This window comes from Scylla paramamosain, chromosome 6 (assembly GCF_035594125.1).
Source record: "Scylla paramamosain isolate STU-SP2022 chromosome 6, ASM3559412v1, whole genome shotgun sequence".
Lineage (NCBI taxonomy): Eukaryota > Metazoa > Arthropoda > Malacostraca > Decapoda > Portunidae > Scylla > Scylla paramamosain.
In genome coordinates this window covers 20,575,783-20,594,909 of record NC_087156.1, presented here as the reverse complement: position 1 = coordinate 20,594,909, position 19,127 = coordinate 20,575,783, and the positions used below count along the sequence as shown (strand labels likewise).

General features: G+C 42.5%; 2 protein-coding genes across 5 annotated transcripts in view; one reads left to right on the top strand and one right to left on the bottom strand.

Moving 5' to 3' along the window:
- Positions 1-1,845, top strand: part of LOC135101364 (uncharacterized) — a 10,844-nt gene extending 8,999 nt beyond the window's left edge. For both annotated transcript variants that reach the window (XM_064005245.1, XM_064005244.1), the window contains exon 7: positions 1,627-1,845. In XM_064005245.1, coding sequence (XP_063861315.1) covers positions 1,627-1,752 — 126 coding nt within the window. In that variant the 3' untranslated portion in view covers positions 1,753-1,845. The remainder of the gene's footprint in view (positions 1-1,626) is intronic.
- On the bottom strand, positions 1,816-19,127 carry LOC135101363 (protein henna-like). 3 transcript variants are annotated; one of them, XM_064005242.1, is made up of 8 exons: positions 18,901-19,127; positions 6,754-6,879; positions 6,218-6,389; positions 5,711-5,873; positions 4,980-5,176; positions 3,620-3,882; positions 3,056-3,285; positions 1,816-2,836 (listed from the first exon to the last, which is right to left on the bottom strand). In XM_064005242.1, the coding sequence occupies exons 1-8, from the start codon at positions 18,937-18,939 to the stop codon at positions 2,677-2,679; spliced, it is 1,350 nt and encodes a 449-aa protein (XP_063861312.1). In that variant the 5' UTR covers positions 18,940-19,127; the 3' UTR covers positions 1,816-2,676. The 3 variants fall into 3 exon arrangements, with proteins under 3 accessions (XP_063861312.1, XP_063861311.1, XP_063861313.1); XM_064005241.1 differs by lacking the exon at positions 18,901-19,127 and adding an exon at positions 11,873-12,077; XM_064005243.1 differs by lacking the exon at positions 18,901-19,127 and adding an exon at positions 7,427-7,450.

The window sequence follows — 19,127 nt, the reverse complement described above, 5'->3', positions numbered from 1 at the left end:
TGAATCTATCCTCAACAGGAAGATTCTTAAACATCTATCACTTAACAATCTTCTATCTGATCGCCAGTATGGGTTCCGTCAAGGCCGCTCTACTGGTGATCTTCTGGCTTTCCTTACTGAGTCTTGGTCATCCTCTTTTAAAGATTTTGGTGAAACTTTTGCTGTTGCCTTGGACATATCAAAAGCTTTTGATAGAGTCTGGCACAAAACTTTGATTTCCAAACTACCCTCCTACGACTTCTATCCTTCTCTCTGTAACTTCATCTCAAGTTTCCTTTCTGACCGTTCAATTGCTGCTGTGGTAGACGGTCACTGTTCTTCTCCTAAATCTATTAACAGTGGTGTTCCTCAGGGTTCTGTCCTGTAACCCACTCTCTTCTTATTATTCATTAATGATCTTCTAAACCAAACTTCTTGTCCTATCCACTCCTACACTGATACCACCCTGCACTTTTCCACGTCTTTTCATAGACGTCCAACCCTTCAGGAGGTAAACCTTTCACGCAGGGAAGCCACAGAACGCTTGACTTCTGATCTTTCTAAAATTTCTGATTGGGGCAGAGCAAACTTGGTATTGTTGAATGCCTCAAAAACTCAATTCCTCCATCTATCAACTCGACACAACCTTCCAGACAACTATCCCCTCTTCTTCAATGACACTCAACTGTCCCCCTCTTCTACACTGAACATCCTCGGTCTGTCCTTTACTTATAATCTGAACTGGAAACTTCACGTCTCATCTCTAGCTAAAACAGCTTCTATGAAGTTAGGTGTTTTGAGACGTCTCCGCCAGTTTTTCTCACCCGCCCCCCAGCTGCTAACTCTGTACAAGGACCTTATCCGTCCATGAATGGAGTATGCTTCACATGTCTGGGGGGGTTCCACTCATACTGCTCTTCTAGACAGGGTGGAATTAACAGCTTTTCGTCTCATCAACTCCTCTCCTCTAACTGACTGTCTTCAGCCTCTCTCTCATCGCCGCAATGTTGCATCTCTAGCTATCTTCTACCGCTATTTCCATGCTAACTGCTCTTCTGATCCTGCTAACTGCATGCCTCCCCTCCTCCCGCGGCCTCGCTGCACAAGACTTTCTTCTTTCTCTCACCCCTATTCTGTCTACCTCTCTAATGCAAGAGTTAACCAGTGTTCTCAATCATTCATTCCTTTCTCTGGTAAACTCAGGAACTCCCTACCTGCTTCTGTATTTCCACATTCCTATGACTTGAATTCCTTCAAGAGGGAGGTTTTAAGACACTTATTCATCAATTTTTGACTACTGAAATGCCAGTCCCTTTTATGGGATTGGCATTTCAGTGGGCATTTTTTTTTTTACTGGATTTTTGTTGCCCTTGGCCCGTGCCCCTCCTACATAAAAAAAAAAGAAAAAGTCTTGCTTGGCTTCGTAACAACTAAGGTCATATGCCACCTGATTATAAAATTACATAAAAACACTAGTAATGTTAAAATGAAAGATAAAAAGTAACAAAAAATAAGGTATAGTTTAAATAAAAAAATAAATAAATAAAAACTACAAATCAAACGGACTGGGATTTGAATATACTAATTGCAAGTGAGGGAGTGCACAAAGTCACCATGTTGAGGAAAATTACAACTCTCCCTCTGCAGGTGAACGAGGACCTTTACATAGTGCCCTCACCGCGGCCCGAGGATGAGTACACTGCGGGGCCCAGCTATTCCAGCGAGGGGCGCCACCAGTTCCAGCAGCCCACGCAGACTTACCCAGATTACTAGCCGTCGCCTGCCAGAGGGGTGCCTTTAGTCCTTAAGTGTAATTGGTTACTAGAATAATAACTGTTAAGTATAGTAAGTTTTAATTGTACATAATGTTTTATTGACAGCCTTCTGAGTCTCTTTACTACTTATTTCCCGCGCTCAGGAGGGAAAAGGTAGTTAAGGATTATAGTAATGGAGGTTCAGGTATCATTCTCAGCTCTGAGCCTCATTGCTCGTCTTAGTCACGTGGTGTGCAATGCTCCTATGGTGCTTGCATGTCTATCCGTGGTGCAATACGTGATCAGAACAATAGACATGATTTAGATGTAGAAATGAGTTGAATTCCATTCATATGAACATTACGCGAGCATTAGTTATAGTCTACGTAACGATCTATCTTCTACTATTCTTACACATTACTAGTACATTGCAATTCCCTTTGCCCCATTTAAGATCTAATATATGGATCTCTTAAACTATAACTACATAATTGCACTTGAGACTTGACTAACATACAAAGAATGAGATGGAAATTAGACATGAAGCATAAATTAATCGACTGGTTTGTTTCTTCAACTTTTGTGGAACCTTCCTTCTTCGGGAAAAGCCAGCCCGTGTCTATCATGATCGGTGCAGCTTCCCACAAATATCCACGTACTTAACGATAATGAGAGCAAACAATGGACAATACACAATCTACACTACGAGTGCGAGCTACACCAACACATTTGCTGCGGACATGTACATAACAGCTACAAGGAAGCACCAATCTATATACGTACATCAATACATTTACTAGTATGGACATCAACGTAATAGCTATACGGAGGAGAGCAGAAAGAGGAAGGAAATTAGATGCCATTCAAGGCTCTTACTACACGATAAGGCACTACGTCAGCTTATCACAGCTGTAGGGACTGATGGCTATGTCCCTTTCTCTTTTTAACTTAGCTTCACCAGGGCGTCGGTCAGCACCTGCATGTGGCAGTTAATCTCGCGCACCAGCGACTGGATCTGAGGCTTGGAGTCGAGGATTTCCACAGTCTGCGTGTAGGGGTTGTAGCGCACCGAGAAGGGCCGAGGGATGGTGGCTGCAAATTGTCTGTTGGGAAAGACCATACATTTACACAAGTGAAAGCATGAGAGAGGCAGCAAGAGGTAGCAGTTATTACATCACATGGCTGCAAAGGAGATCTATGTAGTTTTTTGGGACTACATGCATCATATTAATCAAACTCTTGCTTTGAATAGTGGTATTATTACTAATCTAACGAAACTGTGAGTAATCTAGTTGATTACAGCAGGTGTTTAATTAACTTACATCATCTTCTGCTTGGCGTTCTCGAAGCTCTCAGACACGTAGTAGACAGGTTGGTACTCGGTGATGGGGTATTTCTGCAGACAGGTCTTGCTGGGTTCGAAGGGCCGCTTCTCCGGCTTGTCTGAGAGGCAGTACTCCAGCTCCCCGAAGGAGGACAGCAGCCCGGCGCCGTAAGCCTTCAGCTCCCCGTTTTGGCGACACATTCCGAATTCCACCGTGAACCAGTAGCACTGTGAGGGCAGTACAGTTTCATGAGTTGACATTTTGCTTGCATTTATAACCATGCTTGCCATTTCCACCCACACAGTGCTCATTATTTCAAGAAAAGCTTAACGTGATATGCATGAGTAATTAAACTATTTTTCCTCTGTTATACGGCAAAATATGGCGACTGTCAAACTGTAGATAACAAGTACAGTTTTACTTTAAGAGAGAGAGAGAGAGAGAGAGAGAGAGAGAGAGAGAGAGAGAGAGAGAGAGAGAGAGAGAGAGAGAGAGAGAGAGAGAGAGAGAGAGAGAGAGAGACAGCCCACTTCATTCCGAGACACGCAAACTCTCACTCACCGTGGCCAGCTTTTCAATGAACTCGTCAGGGGCGCCGAGGGAAGCCAAGCCGATCTCTTGCGAAAACTGAGCGAAGGCGGGGTCGGCGAAGAGCGGCGCGTGGCCCAGCAGCTCGTGGCAGATGTCGGGCTCGGGGGTGTACAGAGGCTTGCTGCTGTGGCGGATGTACTGCGTCGAGTGGAAGACCCGGAACGCCAGACCAGCCAGGAAGTCACGGGAGGAGAGCAGGCCGGCAACAGGTCGCAGTGTGAATCCTGTGCAGTCTGTCAGGGGATGTGCAAAGCTATGATACACTGAACAGGAGTGGAATGCTTAGTGGTCTGCTACGTTACGACAAAAAGAAGAAAAAAGTATTGCTACTTCCATTACCACTAACACCAGATGAAAAAAAAAAAAAACTAAAATGACTGATAGAACGATGATAACATTGTCTTTCATTCTAGCATTCAATACTTCCTCTGCTCATTGTAAACTGCTGCGGGGGAAAAAAAGAGGAAAGAGATCGAAATATGCTATTCTAGACTAATCAGGTAATTGAAGTATAATGTAATGCTATGCAAGAGAGAGAGAGAGAGAGAGAGAGAGAGAGAGAGAGAGAGAGAGAGAGAGAGAGAGAGAGAGAGAGAGAGAGAGAGAGAGACGAACCAAACATATAATGAAAAAAAAAGGTAAAGAAAACACACACACACACACACACACACACACACACACACACACACGGTTCACAACCGAGGGGCTAGGGTTCGATCCTCTGGGTGGACGGAGATTATTTAGGTGTGTCTCCTTTCACGTGAAGCCCCTGTTCACCTAGCAGTGAGTAGGTACGGGATGTGAGTCGAGGAGTGATGACCTCGTTGTCCCGGTGTGTTGTGTGCGAGTGATCAGTATGAGCTCTGAGCTCTTTCCAAAGGGGCACGGCCGGCTGTCTCGGGAGAGACCAGCAGCAGACTGTACAGTGAATATATATATATATATATATATATATATATATATATATATATATATATATATATATATATATATATATATATATATATATATATATATATATATATATATATATATATATATATATATATATATATATATATATATATATATATATATATATATATATATATATATATATATATATATATATATATATATATATATATATATATATATATATATATATATATATATATATATATATATATATATATATATATATATATATATATATATATATATATATATATATATATATATATATATATATATATATATATATATATATATATATATATATACACACACACACACACACACACACACACACACACACACACACACACACAACGTCGCCGCATCACCGTACCCCTCAGGAAATCAGACACATCCTGCAGCTGGGGAATGTTGTCCTCCCGGTAGCCACAGTTCTCGATGAGCAGCGGAAACACGTTGATGTGCTCCTTGCAGGCGTGGGTCTTGTACAGCTGCGTAAGGTTGCGGAACACGGTGCCCCAAGTCTGGATCTCCTCCTCCGAGTACTCCACTCTTGGGATCTTCTCGTTACTGGGGGGAGGAAGAGGAACGTGGTGTGATGGTGGTGATGGTGGTGGTGGTAGTGGTGATGATGGTGGTGTTATTGTAGTAGTAGTAGTAGTAGTAGGTAGTATTGTAGTAGTTTTAGTGGTAGTAGTTGATAGTATTGTAGTAGTTCTAGTAGTAGTAGTTTTAGTAGTAGTAGTAGTAGTAGATATTATTATAGTAGTAGTAGTAGTAGTAGTAGTAGTAGTAGTAGTAGTAGTAGTAGTAGTGGTAGTAGTAGTAGTGGTAGTAGTAGTATTAGTGGTAGAAGTAGATAGCAATGTAGTAGTTTTAGTGGTAGAAGCAGTAGTAGTAGTAGTATTAGTATTAGTAGTAGCAGTAGTAGTAAATAGTATTGTAGTAATTTTATTGGTCGTAGTAGTGCCTAGTAGTAATGCAAGAATCAAATCATATTCAAATAATAATAGTGATATAATAGAAAATTATGTAATTGAATGTTTCTTTTTAAACAAATTTTTTACGTGCTTTCATTCTCAAGGTAAAGGAAGAGCCACTCACTGCTTGTAGTTGTAGGCGATGTCAGCGAAGTACTTCCTGCGGGCGCGGTACACGGGGTCGGTGAAGCCAGGGTGGTCAGCATCCAGCTCAGAGCCATAGGACAGGATCTGGTTAGCAAAGCGATCTAGGTCGGCCATTTTCCTGGGGAACCATGGAACGGAATCTGCAGGAGGAGGAGGAGGAGGAGGAGGAGGAGGAGGAGGAGGAGGAGGAGGAGGAGGCAGAGAGGCAGAGAAAAAAGGAGAATAACCAAATTATAATACATGAAATCTATTTTTTAGTGCAGTCAAAAAAAAAAAAAAAAAAAAACAGGAACGATGAGACACTCAGATAAGTTACATGTGGAGATCAAGAAAGAGACACCATTCCCTTGAAGAAGCCAAAAGCGAAACAAGTCGTGAATAAACTCGCCTCATGTCACCCGTGCCCCTCTCTTGACCTCCACCCGCAAAAATTAGAAACCTCAATATCATTTAAATGTACGATTTTCTCCTACGATTCCTGTACCTTTGTTCTCGTGGTTCCTGGAGATGACCTGGAGGTAGGAGGTGTTCTTTTTGAGCACCTCAATGGCGGAGTTGAGGTCCCCGGTGCTGTGGTCACACTCCACCATGAATTCATACTTGGCCTCCCGCCTCGACGGACGCGACTCGATGTGCCTCAGGTTCACGTTGTGCGACTGGAGAGAAGCTAATGTAAATACTCTCTCTCTCTCTCTCTCTCTCTCTCTCTCTCTCTCTCTCTCTCTCTCTCTCTCTCTCTCTCTCTCTCTCTCTCTATCTATCTATCTATCTCTCTATTCAATTCCAAAACCTCCAAACATGTCTTTTTAAAACATCGTTATATATAAATTAGAAAAAAAAAAAGAAAAAAAGTGAAAAGTCCTCATGAAATTCCCTGCCTCTTTAAATGCACGCAGCTACAAGAATCCAAAGAACATAAAATATAAATAATTATAAAAAATAACAAAATAAACAAATATAATACACAAATAAAAAATAAACAAATAAATAAATGAACAAACAAACGTTGGAGAGACGAACCTGGAAAGACTTCAGGGCGTTAGCGAGTGCCCCGACCTCCTCAGACATGGAAAAAAGGAGGGTCGTACTGTTGGCATCTTCCTCTCCCTCCAGGATGTACTGCCCGCCTTCCATCAGTGTCGGAAGCTGCCAAGGGGAGAAACACTTGGCACTTAGTCATGAAGAGAAATGCAACACGGTGGGCAGGAGTTACAGGTTGTAGGCCCATATTCTGAAACGCTTTGCTCTCTCACCACGACTATTTTTAAAGGCCACAGAGATGATTACCATATTTCTTCAGTGTTTCACCGGTTGTTAATGTAAAAAAATTGTTAATCTGTCAATATAACCGTACTAACACCTTTAAAAGCCTGCCTAACTTCAATTGTTGCCTTTTGAAAGTAGTCAGGGTGCGGCACAGAACCGTTTCAGGATATGGTCAGTAGTCTTATAGCATCGTAGCCAAGGGTATATAATAAATTTGATTTCTAATGACTTCAGTAGTCTTATAGCATCGCAGCCAAGGGTAGATAATAAATTTGATTTCTAATGACTATCTTAAATGAATTGCATACGAAATGAGATACACCCCGACAGCTTGACTTAATTCGATAATGGAAAAACAGAGAACCAAAGCAACACTGCTCCGTGATAAAAATTTAACCTTACGCACCTTTGTACTCCAATAACTCACCTGTCACGATATCAACACAAAAAATACAGGTGAACGCGTTAGCTCTCCTTCAAGCCACGTATGCCACGTGTGTAAGACTGACTGCTGAGACAGGCCGACCCACTTTTATAGGAGCCACACACGACCTTCCTTACCTTCCTTGCCTCATAACACCATTACAGGAAGTCGTGTTACGCCAGTCCCCTCTCAGTGCCACTCAGTAATTAGATGACAGGGCATAAACAAAAGAATAATTGGCATGGTTAGAGAGGAGCAAGTTTTTCTACCTCCGTGAATGAGTTTAATGAAAAAAGAGCGAAGTTCAAGTTGTGAAAATAACGAACTGCAAGCTCATGCGCGCGATTTCCTCAGAATCAAGCCGCCCTTGACGTAACCAATGATCGTTCGTCAATACCGCGAATGTATTGCGTCATCCACCCACCAACCGGTCCTAAGTCAAAATACATATGCAGATGTCTTGTCCCAAGACTGGTGTTGGGTTCAGTACATTCCTACATTTCTTTCCTTCTGCTGGCATGGTGATGGGGATAAAAGAACATGCCGTCACCGTGCTCCAAGAAGTGTTTACTATGGATGCTCTTGCCGGTAATAACACGAAGCGTTACTGAGTGTATTTGGAGAAATATCATTTCGTTTTCCTCGCATCTAGCAATGACATAGGCCCTTCTCCACTACAGAAAAGAAAGACAAAATATATATGGTGAAAGTAGTTAATATTACCCTTCAGGTTATATATATATATATATATATATATATATATATATATATATATATATATATATATATATATATATATATATATATATATATATATATATATATATATATATATATATATATATATATATATATATATATATAATGGAATTTCAGAGTTAATGCCTCCATCGGCAGCTGTTTTCTGCGTTCATGCAAATTCCGTTTTTTTTTTTTTTTTTTTCACAGCCTGATGTGGTGAAATTCGTACACTTTTATGTCAGAGTTTGATAAAGTATATCTTCATCTTGTCATGCCCTTCAAAACAGTTTGACAGTGTTAGTGTTAAGGGGCGAGACGGGTGTCATGGCGCGGAGGGCCGAGCGTCCAGACACTCCTATCAGGCCGCCGCACGGAAGCCTCGACCCAGACTCTCACTTCACCGACCTTGAAAATCCAGCTGATGTAGTTTCACTAAACCAGGCACTCTCAATTTTGGCTGTATAGTCTTCCTATTCCTATCACGCTTCCTACAATATGAGTCCATAATTTCTTTGGCGTTGGTCAACCAGCAAAGCACTTGGTTAATGGCATGTCAGCACCCGGAAGAAAAAAAATTTTCCTAGATGGACTCTCGCCTAAGGCGCGCTACGCCCACCGACCTCACAGATTTTACTGATCAGCCCCTGGCGGCGAGGGAGCGGCGGTGGCCTGCCTCTACACTCCAAAGTGGTTATTCCATTGGCTGCTGTAGTTATATATAAATAAATAGATAAATAAATAAATAAATAAATAAATAAATAAATAAATATATATATATATATATATATATATATATATATATATATATATATATATATATATATATATATATATATATATATATATATATATATATATATATATATATATATATATTCTCGTACTACATATAGCAGCGACAGGCTGGGTGGAGTATTGTGGGTGGAGCGTGTGGTTGAGAATTTTTTTGCTTCTCGGCCAACACGAGATGTCTTCACTGCTTTCTTTACCGGTGGTGCAGCTGCTCCCTTCGTCCCCGCAGCGCCACTGTTGCCACCCTTAGGCTCCCTTACTGTTCCCGCAAGCATTACTAACTTTCAGCTATACCACCATGAGCATCACCACTTCCTTCACTCTTTCACAACCACTACACTTACACTTGCATTGTGCCATAACCCATCACCAATACTTACTCGTAGTCTCGAACACTCTCAGCCACTCACATGGCTCTCCATCACGCCGGTGTGAAGAAACTATATATATATATATATATATATATATATATATATATATATATATATATATATATATATATATATATATATATATATATATATATATATATATATTCCTTGCATCAAGCATCGATGATCTAGTTTTGCTGCATGAACTGATGGCAGTTGTAGTCTACCGAAATGCTCTCTGATCTCTGCGAGGCGTGTGTTAATATGACGCTCGTCATCTGGCTTTGGTATAAACTAGAGTGAATGGGTACCATAGAAGTGATTTTATGAGCTGGCCGAATGGCATAAGGTAGTCAAGTATGATGTGCATGGGAGGGACTTGGTGCGAGTCTCGGTCACCGCCTCGTATGTACGTTCATCATTCGCTCGCTGTCACGCAATGACTCACTACTGTCTCCTGCACAATTCCTGGCAAGTCACTGCTGATGCAATACTTTCTGACTGTAGTGGATGTTGCTTATCATTTAAGTTCGTAATTCAGACGCAAAATACAAAAATACCAAAGATACTAAACATGGAATTCCACCACATTCATGAGAGGTGGAGATAAGGATCGAGATGACTGGTCGGAAAACACGGCGCCGGGAAGGTGGAGCTCCAGGGTACACAGGTAGCTACGCGAGGCCATTAATTAGGCGTCCTGGTTAACCGGTTTTCAAGGCACTGGATGGACTTGCGGCTGTGTTGCCTAGCGAGGGGCCAGGGTGGGGGAAGTGAGATTTAACTTACTGTTCAAACAAAGAAATTTCATGGTCTAGCTTATCGTGTGTGTGTGTGTGTGTGTGTGTGTGTGTGTGTGTGTGTGTGTGTGTGTGTGTGTGTGTGTGTGTAAAACAAAGCCAGCCCGCGAATAAAAAAGAAAATCAATACATTTAGGTCTCGTATACAACTCTTAATTATTGTTCTAACGCCCTGATGTCACTCTCAGCTTGCAGCAAAGTGCGAGTATTCCCATAAACAAAACAATACCTGATTCCCTTGGACAGCCATCATGAATCAGGCGAGGTGAAGCAGCAGCCCAGGGATCAGCAGCAGGGATAAGAGAATGTTCCTAAGCCGACACATATATGACTGCCAATATAACAAATTTATTCCCCTTTTCTGCAATTACACAAATTTTAAGAAGGGTGACAACTTTGTATTTCCATTATTCTTTTTGACCTCGCTTTATGGACTGGCATTCAATGTTTTTTTTTTCCTTGATCAGTGCCTCTTTTTACACGAAAAAAAAAAAAAAGGATAACTATTATTTGATCACGCAGCATACTCGCCCCAAAGCTTACCCCCTCAAACCCCCTCAGCTCATCAACTCTTACTGGGAGTTGCAGAGAGCTTCAAGTATGTAAATTTCCAAACTCCCCGGGGCGCGGCTGAGGGCCGGCAAGGTGGCGCGTGGCGGAATGCTGGGACTGGTGCGCACTTGTAGGGAGAACCGATTTATCTTTTGTTAGAATTAGTTGAAACCAGGAAAGACGAATGAACTGTTATCTCTAAACCTTTCCTTTGTGAAAATTCGGAGAGAGATGCCTCAACACGCGCACCCCAGGCACATCCGGTATTTGTTCAGTCACCATCACTGTGATCTTGGCGTCTTTAGTATGTTTGAAGCCTAGAAAATTAAAAGCTTTGAGAGAAAAGCTAAAGAGCATCAAAAAGTATGAAGCCTCCCTTGGAACACTCCCCTGGAGCCACCAGATGGCCTGTGAGGCTATTTTGAGCCATGACGGTCAGCGAGGGTGCCCTCCGTGCCTGGAAACACCAGGCGTATCACCACCTGCGCTTCACACACACACACACACACACACACACACACACACAAACCGCTCGGTTCACAACCAGAAGACCCGAAAGAGTTCGGGCGCGGCGAGGCAGATGGGCGAGCCTTCATCTGTTCACAAGTAGCAAATCAGGGTGTAAGCCAAGGGATTATGACCTCGCTCTCCCGGTGTGTGGCGTCTGCGTGGTCTCAGTCATGTTCAAATCAGTCTTTATGAATTCTGAGCTCTTTCCGTAGGGAAACGGCTGGTTCGGTGACCAGCAGACGACCGTGGGTGAATACCATACACACACACACACATGCATGCATACATACATACATACATATATATATGTGGCACTTGCTTGAAAGTCGTTATTATTACTGAGAGAAATCAAATAAGAGAAGGCACACAGGAATCACGCAGACCTACTGGACAGCGCCCCGAGCCTCGGCCGCTGACTGGCGCAGCAGCCTCTTGTCGGGTTAGATGAATTACATGCTGCCCGCCAGCAACATGATGACATAACACAAAATTAACAAATTTTTACGCCTTCTGTTCTTGCACACCTTACATGACAATGTTACAAAATTATACTGCATTGTGGTGACTGAACCTCAATCGCGTGTTACCTTACATGCCTTAACATTTACCTTCAACAGCCACAAAGGCTATCCCATTATTAGTGGACATGTGTTTGAGGAACCCTTGAAGAGTCGCGAACCTACCTTTTCGTGGTGGACTTTAGAGTTCATGTCACCGGTGTGTGCGCAGCGTTCTGTTGCTCCGTTCATGTTTGCTGTCAAGTGTGCTACTATAGAACCAAACTATGTCAGGCAAAGTGACCGCGGTACGCAGCAATGGTGATGGAGAAGCAGTAGCCAAGAAAGGGAGATCCGACCTCAGCCGCCTCCAACCGAGCAGTGCGAGGGTGAGAGGAAGAGGCAGAGGGCACCACCCCTGGAAGTACAAACTGTCTCGGCCTTGATGCGCCATCAAGCCCGCCCCTCCATGCTCTACCACCCCCATCCTATCAGTGTCTGACACGCCATCAATATGAATTCCCTTCCCTGCTGGAGGTAGAGAGGAAAAAAACTGGGCATACACGTTCACAGCAAAGTTCGCAACAGTATGAGAAAAATGTAAACAAATAAGAGCAAAATCAACGTCTATGGGAGACAATGAAAGGAATAAAGCAGCCACGAGCAAAAATTTGTTCTCTGTGTGCATACTTGAAACAGATTTGTATGCTGCTGGCACCGGCAGTTGATTAATTAATGCTGGTAATTTGTTTTTAGGGGTTGTCAGGTGAGGACGATTTATTTACAAAGTAGCAGTAAATTTTAGACTCACACGTTATTGCAGTGGTTACTAAACAGCCTCCAGTCCTGCCGGCTGGTGGAGGGAAGCACCGCGGCGCCGAGTGATGACGGTGACACGCAACTTACATTATTTTACCCCAACCAGGATCGCACCATTGGACACAACTGACAGTGAACATGAGACCATACCCCAGGTGGCGCTTTACTACAAAGCTGTCCTCCGTTTCTTTGGATGAAAGCTACAGGCAACGTGTACTCTTGGTAATTTGGAGCATCGGGGTTCTACGTACTGTAGTACAAGGCTTCATATAGTCTGTACCCAAGTCCGCAGTCACCAGACTGTGCAGTTTGAGGTTCATCTTATTTACACACTCAGCCTCAGACGTTTAAAAAAACAATAAATAAATAAATAAATTACGATAATAATAATAGATAAACAAGATAAATAAGATAAAATGAATTAAAATAAGAAATAATTGATGAAATAAAAACCAGTCGTCTCGGTGGTAAAGACTCTCGGCTGAACAAGTTTGCCTTCCTACAGTTTGCTTTCCTTTCCGCGACACGCATACACATTTGTTCCTCCCACTAAAGAGAACGGCACCACTTGTTATGCTCTAAATACTTCAAACTAAGGCTACGCGTAAATTAAAAATAACGTAGATCCTAATAATCTAATTTTCTCTGACATTGTAGATTGAAGTAGGACGGAATCCTCTCTTTTTATTCCTTGTTTTCTTACTGCGCAGTTCACTGCGCAGTAAGGGTCCGTAGGGGGGAGGGGGTGAAGCGCAGTAAAAGGAGGAGGAGGAGGAGGAGGAGGAGGAGGAGGAGGAGGAGGAGGAGGAAAGAGGAGGAGGAGCAGGAGGAGGAGGAGGGAGTGAAAGAGGTAGAAAGAAAGGTTGGTGGAGAGATGGGAAAGAGGAAGGAAGGAGGGAAGGAGGAGGAGAAGGAGGGAGTGAAAGAGGTAGAAAAAAAGGGTTGCTGGAGAGATGGGAAAGAGGAAGGAAGGAGGGAAGGAAGAAAGGGAGCCGAGTTGGAGGGACTGGGTAACGATCATGTAGACTAGAAGGAAGAGGGAGAGTGAAGGGAATGGAAGGCCCCCTGGTGGTCAAGTGGCGAGGCGCAGTGGAGGACAAGGCTGACCTAACTGTTGTGTGTCGCGGCGTGAGGGTTGCGTACTATTCATCAAATTAGTGCCTCTGTCTGTCTCGCACACACACACACACACACACACACACACACACACACACACACACAGCGGCCTTCAAAACAATAATAATAGCAGTAAAAAATATATGTCGCAATATTTATTTACCTTTATATACATTTTCTTTTTGCAAAATAAAATGAGAAAATTTGACAATATAGATTACCAAGAAAAAGAAAAAGAAGAGGAAGAAAAGAGGAAGAAAAGAAGAAGAAGAGGAAGGAGAAGAAGAAGAAGAAGAAGAAGAAGAAGAAGAAGAAGAAGAAGAAGAAGAAGAAGAAGGAGAAGAAAAGAACAAAAAAAAAAAAAAGAAATAAACATGAACTGTGTGGACAAAAGCCTGAAAAAAAATGTACGAGTATTTAGTCACCCTACACAATTATGACCTATATTTCACAGCCGACAAACATCATGACGTAACAAAGAAAGCAAAGAATAGACCAACACATCACAAACTTAACTATTCTATTATTCATTCTTTTTTCTTTTTCTTTTTTCCTTTTTTCTCTAGTGGCAGCTCATCACGTATAGCGCATAAATAGCAAGGCCGGGCAATTAGGCGCCCTACTTATCCAATTCTGTTTACGAGAGGCAGTAAGTGTTATTTTGTCCAGCGTTAAGACTAATGGCCTCGCGTGGTCACTACTTATACAGCCGCACCATTTCCATTCTGATCCAGCCGCTGGTAACGATCAACTACCGATGACAGGTTCTGTGTGTTAAGTCCTCTGCTTCCCTGCCAACGTACTTTCTTGTTATCCTCCCTTTGTCTGCTTTCTTGTTTTTCTTTGCTCTCATTTGCGTCTGTATGTAATTCCGTTTTTCTCTTTTTCTAGCTTCCCTGTTTTTCTTACCTTTTCTAGCTGCTTGTATGCCTGTTCTCCCGCCTGCTTTCATCTATTTTCCTGTCTGCTTCTCTCTGTTCTCATCTGTGTCTGTTTAAAATTCTGCTTTTCTGTCTTCCTGCTTGCCTGTTTACTTTTCCTTTCTGGCTGTCTGTGTGTCTGTCCTTCCGCCTGCCTTTCTTTACTATTTTTCTTTTCCCTTTGCCTGTCTACCATTCTGCTGGTCTCTCTTCCTGCCTATCTATCACTCCCACCTTTCTACCTACTTGTCTGCCTGTTCAACTGCTTGTATGCCTCTCTGTTTGTGTCCCATTCGTCAGACTGTCTGCTCTCGCCACGACTTCTCAGAGGGCCGCACACCGGGTGCTCTCTGCATTTCAGCAAGTCCACAAATTATCCGGCTTGAGTCGAGATTACTACGTCACATCACATCGCCACCTGAGTCACCTACACATCTACATCATTACCTCGGTGTATCTCAGCAGCCAGAGCAGATATGTATAAATGATGAGGAAAGACAAGATGCGAACTGCTATGAAACGACATGAATCTAAATATTTAAATGTCCCTATGATGTCTTCACTCTCGGCAAGGATTCAAGGTTTCCAGCCTACGAAACAGGACCTGCGTTGATCTTTAGGTGTTTTCTGGCAGTGATGGAGTGTTCCTGGGCTGTGATAAATGAGTGGGGTGTAGGGCTGCTTAAGGATGCCCCACTCTCTCTCTCTCTCTCTCTCTCTCTCTCTCTCTCTCTCTCTCTCTCTCTCTCTCTCTCTCTCTCTCTCTCCCCTGGGGCACGACAAAGGCTTATTTGGGACGACATTAGCATCTATAGCATTTTGTATTCCTGCTCTCCACATTCCCTCCTTAGCTGCACCCGCGACAGATAAGAAAAAAAAAAAAACGTACATCTCAGAGAAGAAAGAAAACGCATATTTCATAATTACACAGTAAACATAATACATTCTGTTTGAAGTGCTGCAGGGGTTAAATTTATGCGACTTTCCTGTGCTTCCTTTTTACCGTGACGAAAATGCAAAAGGAGACTGCGAACATTATGGAAAATTGCCTCGTACACATTATACTATATATAAATTAATTCGCTCTAGAGTATATTATGTACCTAGATTACATATGTATATCCCCCCACCTCTCTCTCTCTCTCTCTCTCTCTCTCTCTCTCTCTCTCTCTCTCTCTCTCTTACAGGTTGTTAGTGCTGAGCCAATAGGGAGCTTTTAAAAGAAGATTTGACAAATTTGTGGATGGGTTTGATAGGTGGAAACAGGTAGGTGTGTTTCGTTCATGCATGGACTGCCGGCAACACGTAGGCCTGATGTCTTCTTGCAGCTTGTCCTATTTTCTTATATACGACTTTTGTATGTTTCCTTTTACCGCAACGGAAAAGCAAAAGAACATTGAGAACTTTACGATAAATTGCGATATGGGAAGGAGGGATGAGTGACTCGCCCAGCAGGTACCTTTACGAGTGCACTAAATGGTTCTGACTTTAATTCTGGATGGCAGAGTAACAAATCCAGGGAGTCATTTAATGGAATGCTATCACACTCCAACTGAAAGCCTTGTTAGGTGGCTAATTAATTAAGAAGAGAGAAAGAGAGAGAGAGAGAGAGAGAGAGAGAGAGAGAGAGAGAGAGAGAGAGAGAGAGAGAGAGAGAGAGAGAGAGAGAGAGAGAGAGAGACTACCAATGATGTTGATAAATGACTACAAGATCATATCTGCAACCAGCAAGGATGAGGAGAAGAAGAAGAAGAGGAAGAAGAGGAAGAGGAAGAGAAAGAAGAAGAAGAAGAAGAAGAAGAAGAAGAAGAAGAGGAAGAAGAAGAAGAAGAAGAAGAAGAAGAAGAAGAAGAAGAAGAAGAAGAAGAAGAAGAAGAAGAAGAAGAAGAAGAAGGCGAAAAAGAAGAAGAAACAGAAGAAGAAGGTGGAGAAGAAGAAGAAGGTGGAGAAGCAGAAGAAGAAGAAGAAGAAGACGAAAAAGAAGGCAAACAAGAAGAAGCAGAAGAAGAAGGTGGAGAAGAAGAAGAAGAAGGTGGAGAAGCAGAAAAAGAGGCAGAAGAAGAAGAAGAAGCAGAAGAAGAAGAAGGTGGGGAAGAAGAAGAAGGTGGAGAAGAAGAAGAAGAAGAAGAAGAAGAAGAAGAAGAAGAAGAAGAAGAAGAAGAAGAAGAAGAAGAAGAAGAAGAAGAAGAAGAAGAAGAAGAAGAAGAAGAAGAAGAAGAAGAAGGAGAAGGAGAAGAAGAAGAAGAAAAAGAAGGGGAAGGAGAAGAAGGAGAAGAAGAAGAAGAAAAAGGAGAAAAAGAAGAAGTAGAAGAAAATGCTGATGATAACAATAATAATGATAATGATAATAATAATAATAATAATAATAATAATAATAATAATAATAATAATAATAATAATAATAATAGTAATAATAATAATAATAATAATAATAATAATAATAATAATAATAATAATAATAATATCAAAAATAAAAGAAGAAGAAAGACGAAGACGAAGAAGAAAATAACCTTGAGATAAATGGTAAAATCAACGAACCGGGAAGTCTGGCTCTGTGGATACGGCCTAAGCTAAACAGACAGCGACGAGGAATTGTCTGGGAGTTGCATAATGACAAGGACGAAGATGAAGTGAAGGTGCGAGATGGCATGGAGAGGGAGGGCAGGAGCAGCCTTAGGGAAGGTGGAGCTCTTGCGCCGTGGTGGACAGTGACGGAGGTGTTGGAGGTGAGGAGAATGCGAGAGGGAGGTTGAAATGCATAATGCTCGAGAAGTTAGACTCCAAGAAGAAAATACACGTTTGGAGTGAGAGAAAGGGAAAGATCGGACGTTTTACTTATGGCAAATAAAAATGAAAATGAAAAATCTACCCTTGGAAAGATTAAAAATGTCAGAAATCACATAAAAAAGGATGGATTTTAAATCTAAAAGCTTACGATATCAAATAAAACACAACAATAAACAAACACCAACAGGCACCAAAAGAAGAAAAAGCGAACTGAAGTCCAAGTGAGGAATGGAGGGAGGGGAGTGGTGGTGGCGGTGCTGGAAGGGCGGGAGGAATGGCAATAAAGGTGTGTGGAAGGGAAGGTATGCAAGGCAATGGAGGGAGGGAGCGGGTACGAGGGTCAGGTCTGGGCTTTGTTTACACGAGTCTCCCTCGCAGGTTGTTGTGTAACCGGCACTGCCAGAAGTTCCTCGGCGGCCAACTCGTTGACCTCAAGGACTGAAGACCCCCGAGGACCGGCCAGCCTCATGTAACCAAGGGTGCCGCGGCGAGGGTGACGCAAGCCACCAGTCCCTCCCCCCATCCTCAATGGTGTCCTTTACCACTGTCAGGGGGGGTGGCGGTGCCCGGCAGTGGTAAAGGACACCATTGTAGTAAACAAGTTAATTTGGAAAGAATGATTAAGGAGACAATATCACGAAATTTGGAAACTTCGCTGATCTTCACTATTACACCATTTTACCCCCCCTCCCCTCTCTCTCTCTCTCTCTCTCTCTCTCTCTCTCTCTCTCTCTCTCTCTCTCTCTCTCTGCCTGTCTTAATGAGAGGACTAGAACTTGAGCAGTACTGCTGACCCCTAAATGATTAATGCAATGAAGTATAGACAGAATGTACTATACTCTGGGAGAGACATTAAGGGGCCATAGTGGAATGCGACGCTCAGTGCGCATAACTAAAGAGGTGGACTTGTATTAAAGTGAGTGAAGCAATTGGTGTGGAGCCAAGTACAAGTAAAGTACTATTTCTTTGATGTAGCCAAGGGCAACTAAATTTATAGAAAAAAAAAAGCGCTACTGAGGTACCGGTCTCTAAAGAACAAGAAAAAAAGGTCAAGAATATTATCAAATATTATCGGAAGTTGGAGGAGTGTCTTGAGACCTCCCTCTTGAAAGAATTGAAGTTATAGGAAGGGGAAAACAGCAGCAGGCATTGAGTTCCAGAGCTTATTAGAAAAAGGGAGGTTAATGAAATAACGGTGACAACAATTATAAAGTCTTGTGCAGCGAGGAGAGAGAGGAGGAGAGGTGCAGCGAGGAGGAGAGACATACAGGAAGATCAAAAGAGCAGTTAGCGTGAAAATAGCGGCAGGAGATAGCAAGGGATGTGGCGATGAGAGAAAGGCTGAAGACAGTCAGTTACAGAAGAGGAGTTGATAAAACGAAATGCTTTCTTGTTTAGCAGAGGAACTGACGGATTCACTGCCAAATAGTAAACGGAATCCATACTTAAATAGCGATGAGTTAACACTGTATGGAGAGCAGGAAACCTCTTAAAATCATATCACAAGTCAGTAAGGTAAGTAGTGAATCTGAATCAGAATTAAAATCATCTATGAGCGAAATATGGACTTACTTCCAACGTGAGCTCCATGTCGGTGGCTTGGGTTGGCATCGCGAGAGTAAGAATGAAGCCAAAACGGGAGGACTGAGTATGGGATCGACTTTTCGCTGCAGCTGCTCAAGGTTTTCTGGGCACCTTCAGCCGATGTCGCGTTATTTTACGTGGCCCCTTGTTCGTGTGCTACGTAACTCCGCCCCGAAGTCCTAAGAGAGGGCAGCACCATGATGCGCGTTTCCCTC

Excerpts from the sequence above, each read along its gene's own strand:
- LOC135101363 (XM_064005241.1), bottom strand. The coding sequence starts at position 11,938 with ATGAACGGAGCAACAGAACGCTGCGCACACACCGGTGACATGAACTCT. Across the intron at positions 6,880-11,872 it reads CTAAAGTCCACCACGAAAAG|CTTCCGACACTGATGGAAGG; the intron begins GTAGGTTCGCGA and ends TCCCCTTGGCAG. Across the intron at positions 3,286-3,619 it reads TCATTGAAAAGCTGGCCACG|TGCTACTGGTTCACGGTGGA; the intron begins GTGAGTGAGAGT and ends CTGCCCTCACAG.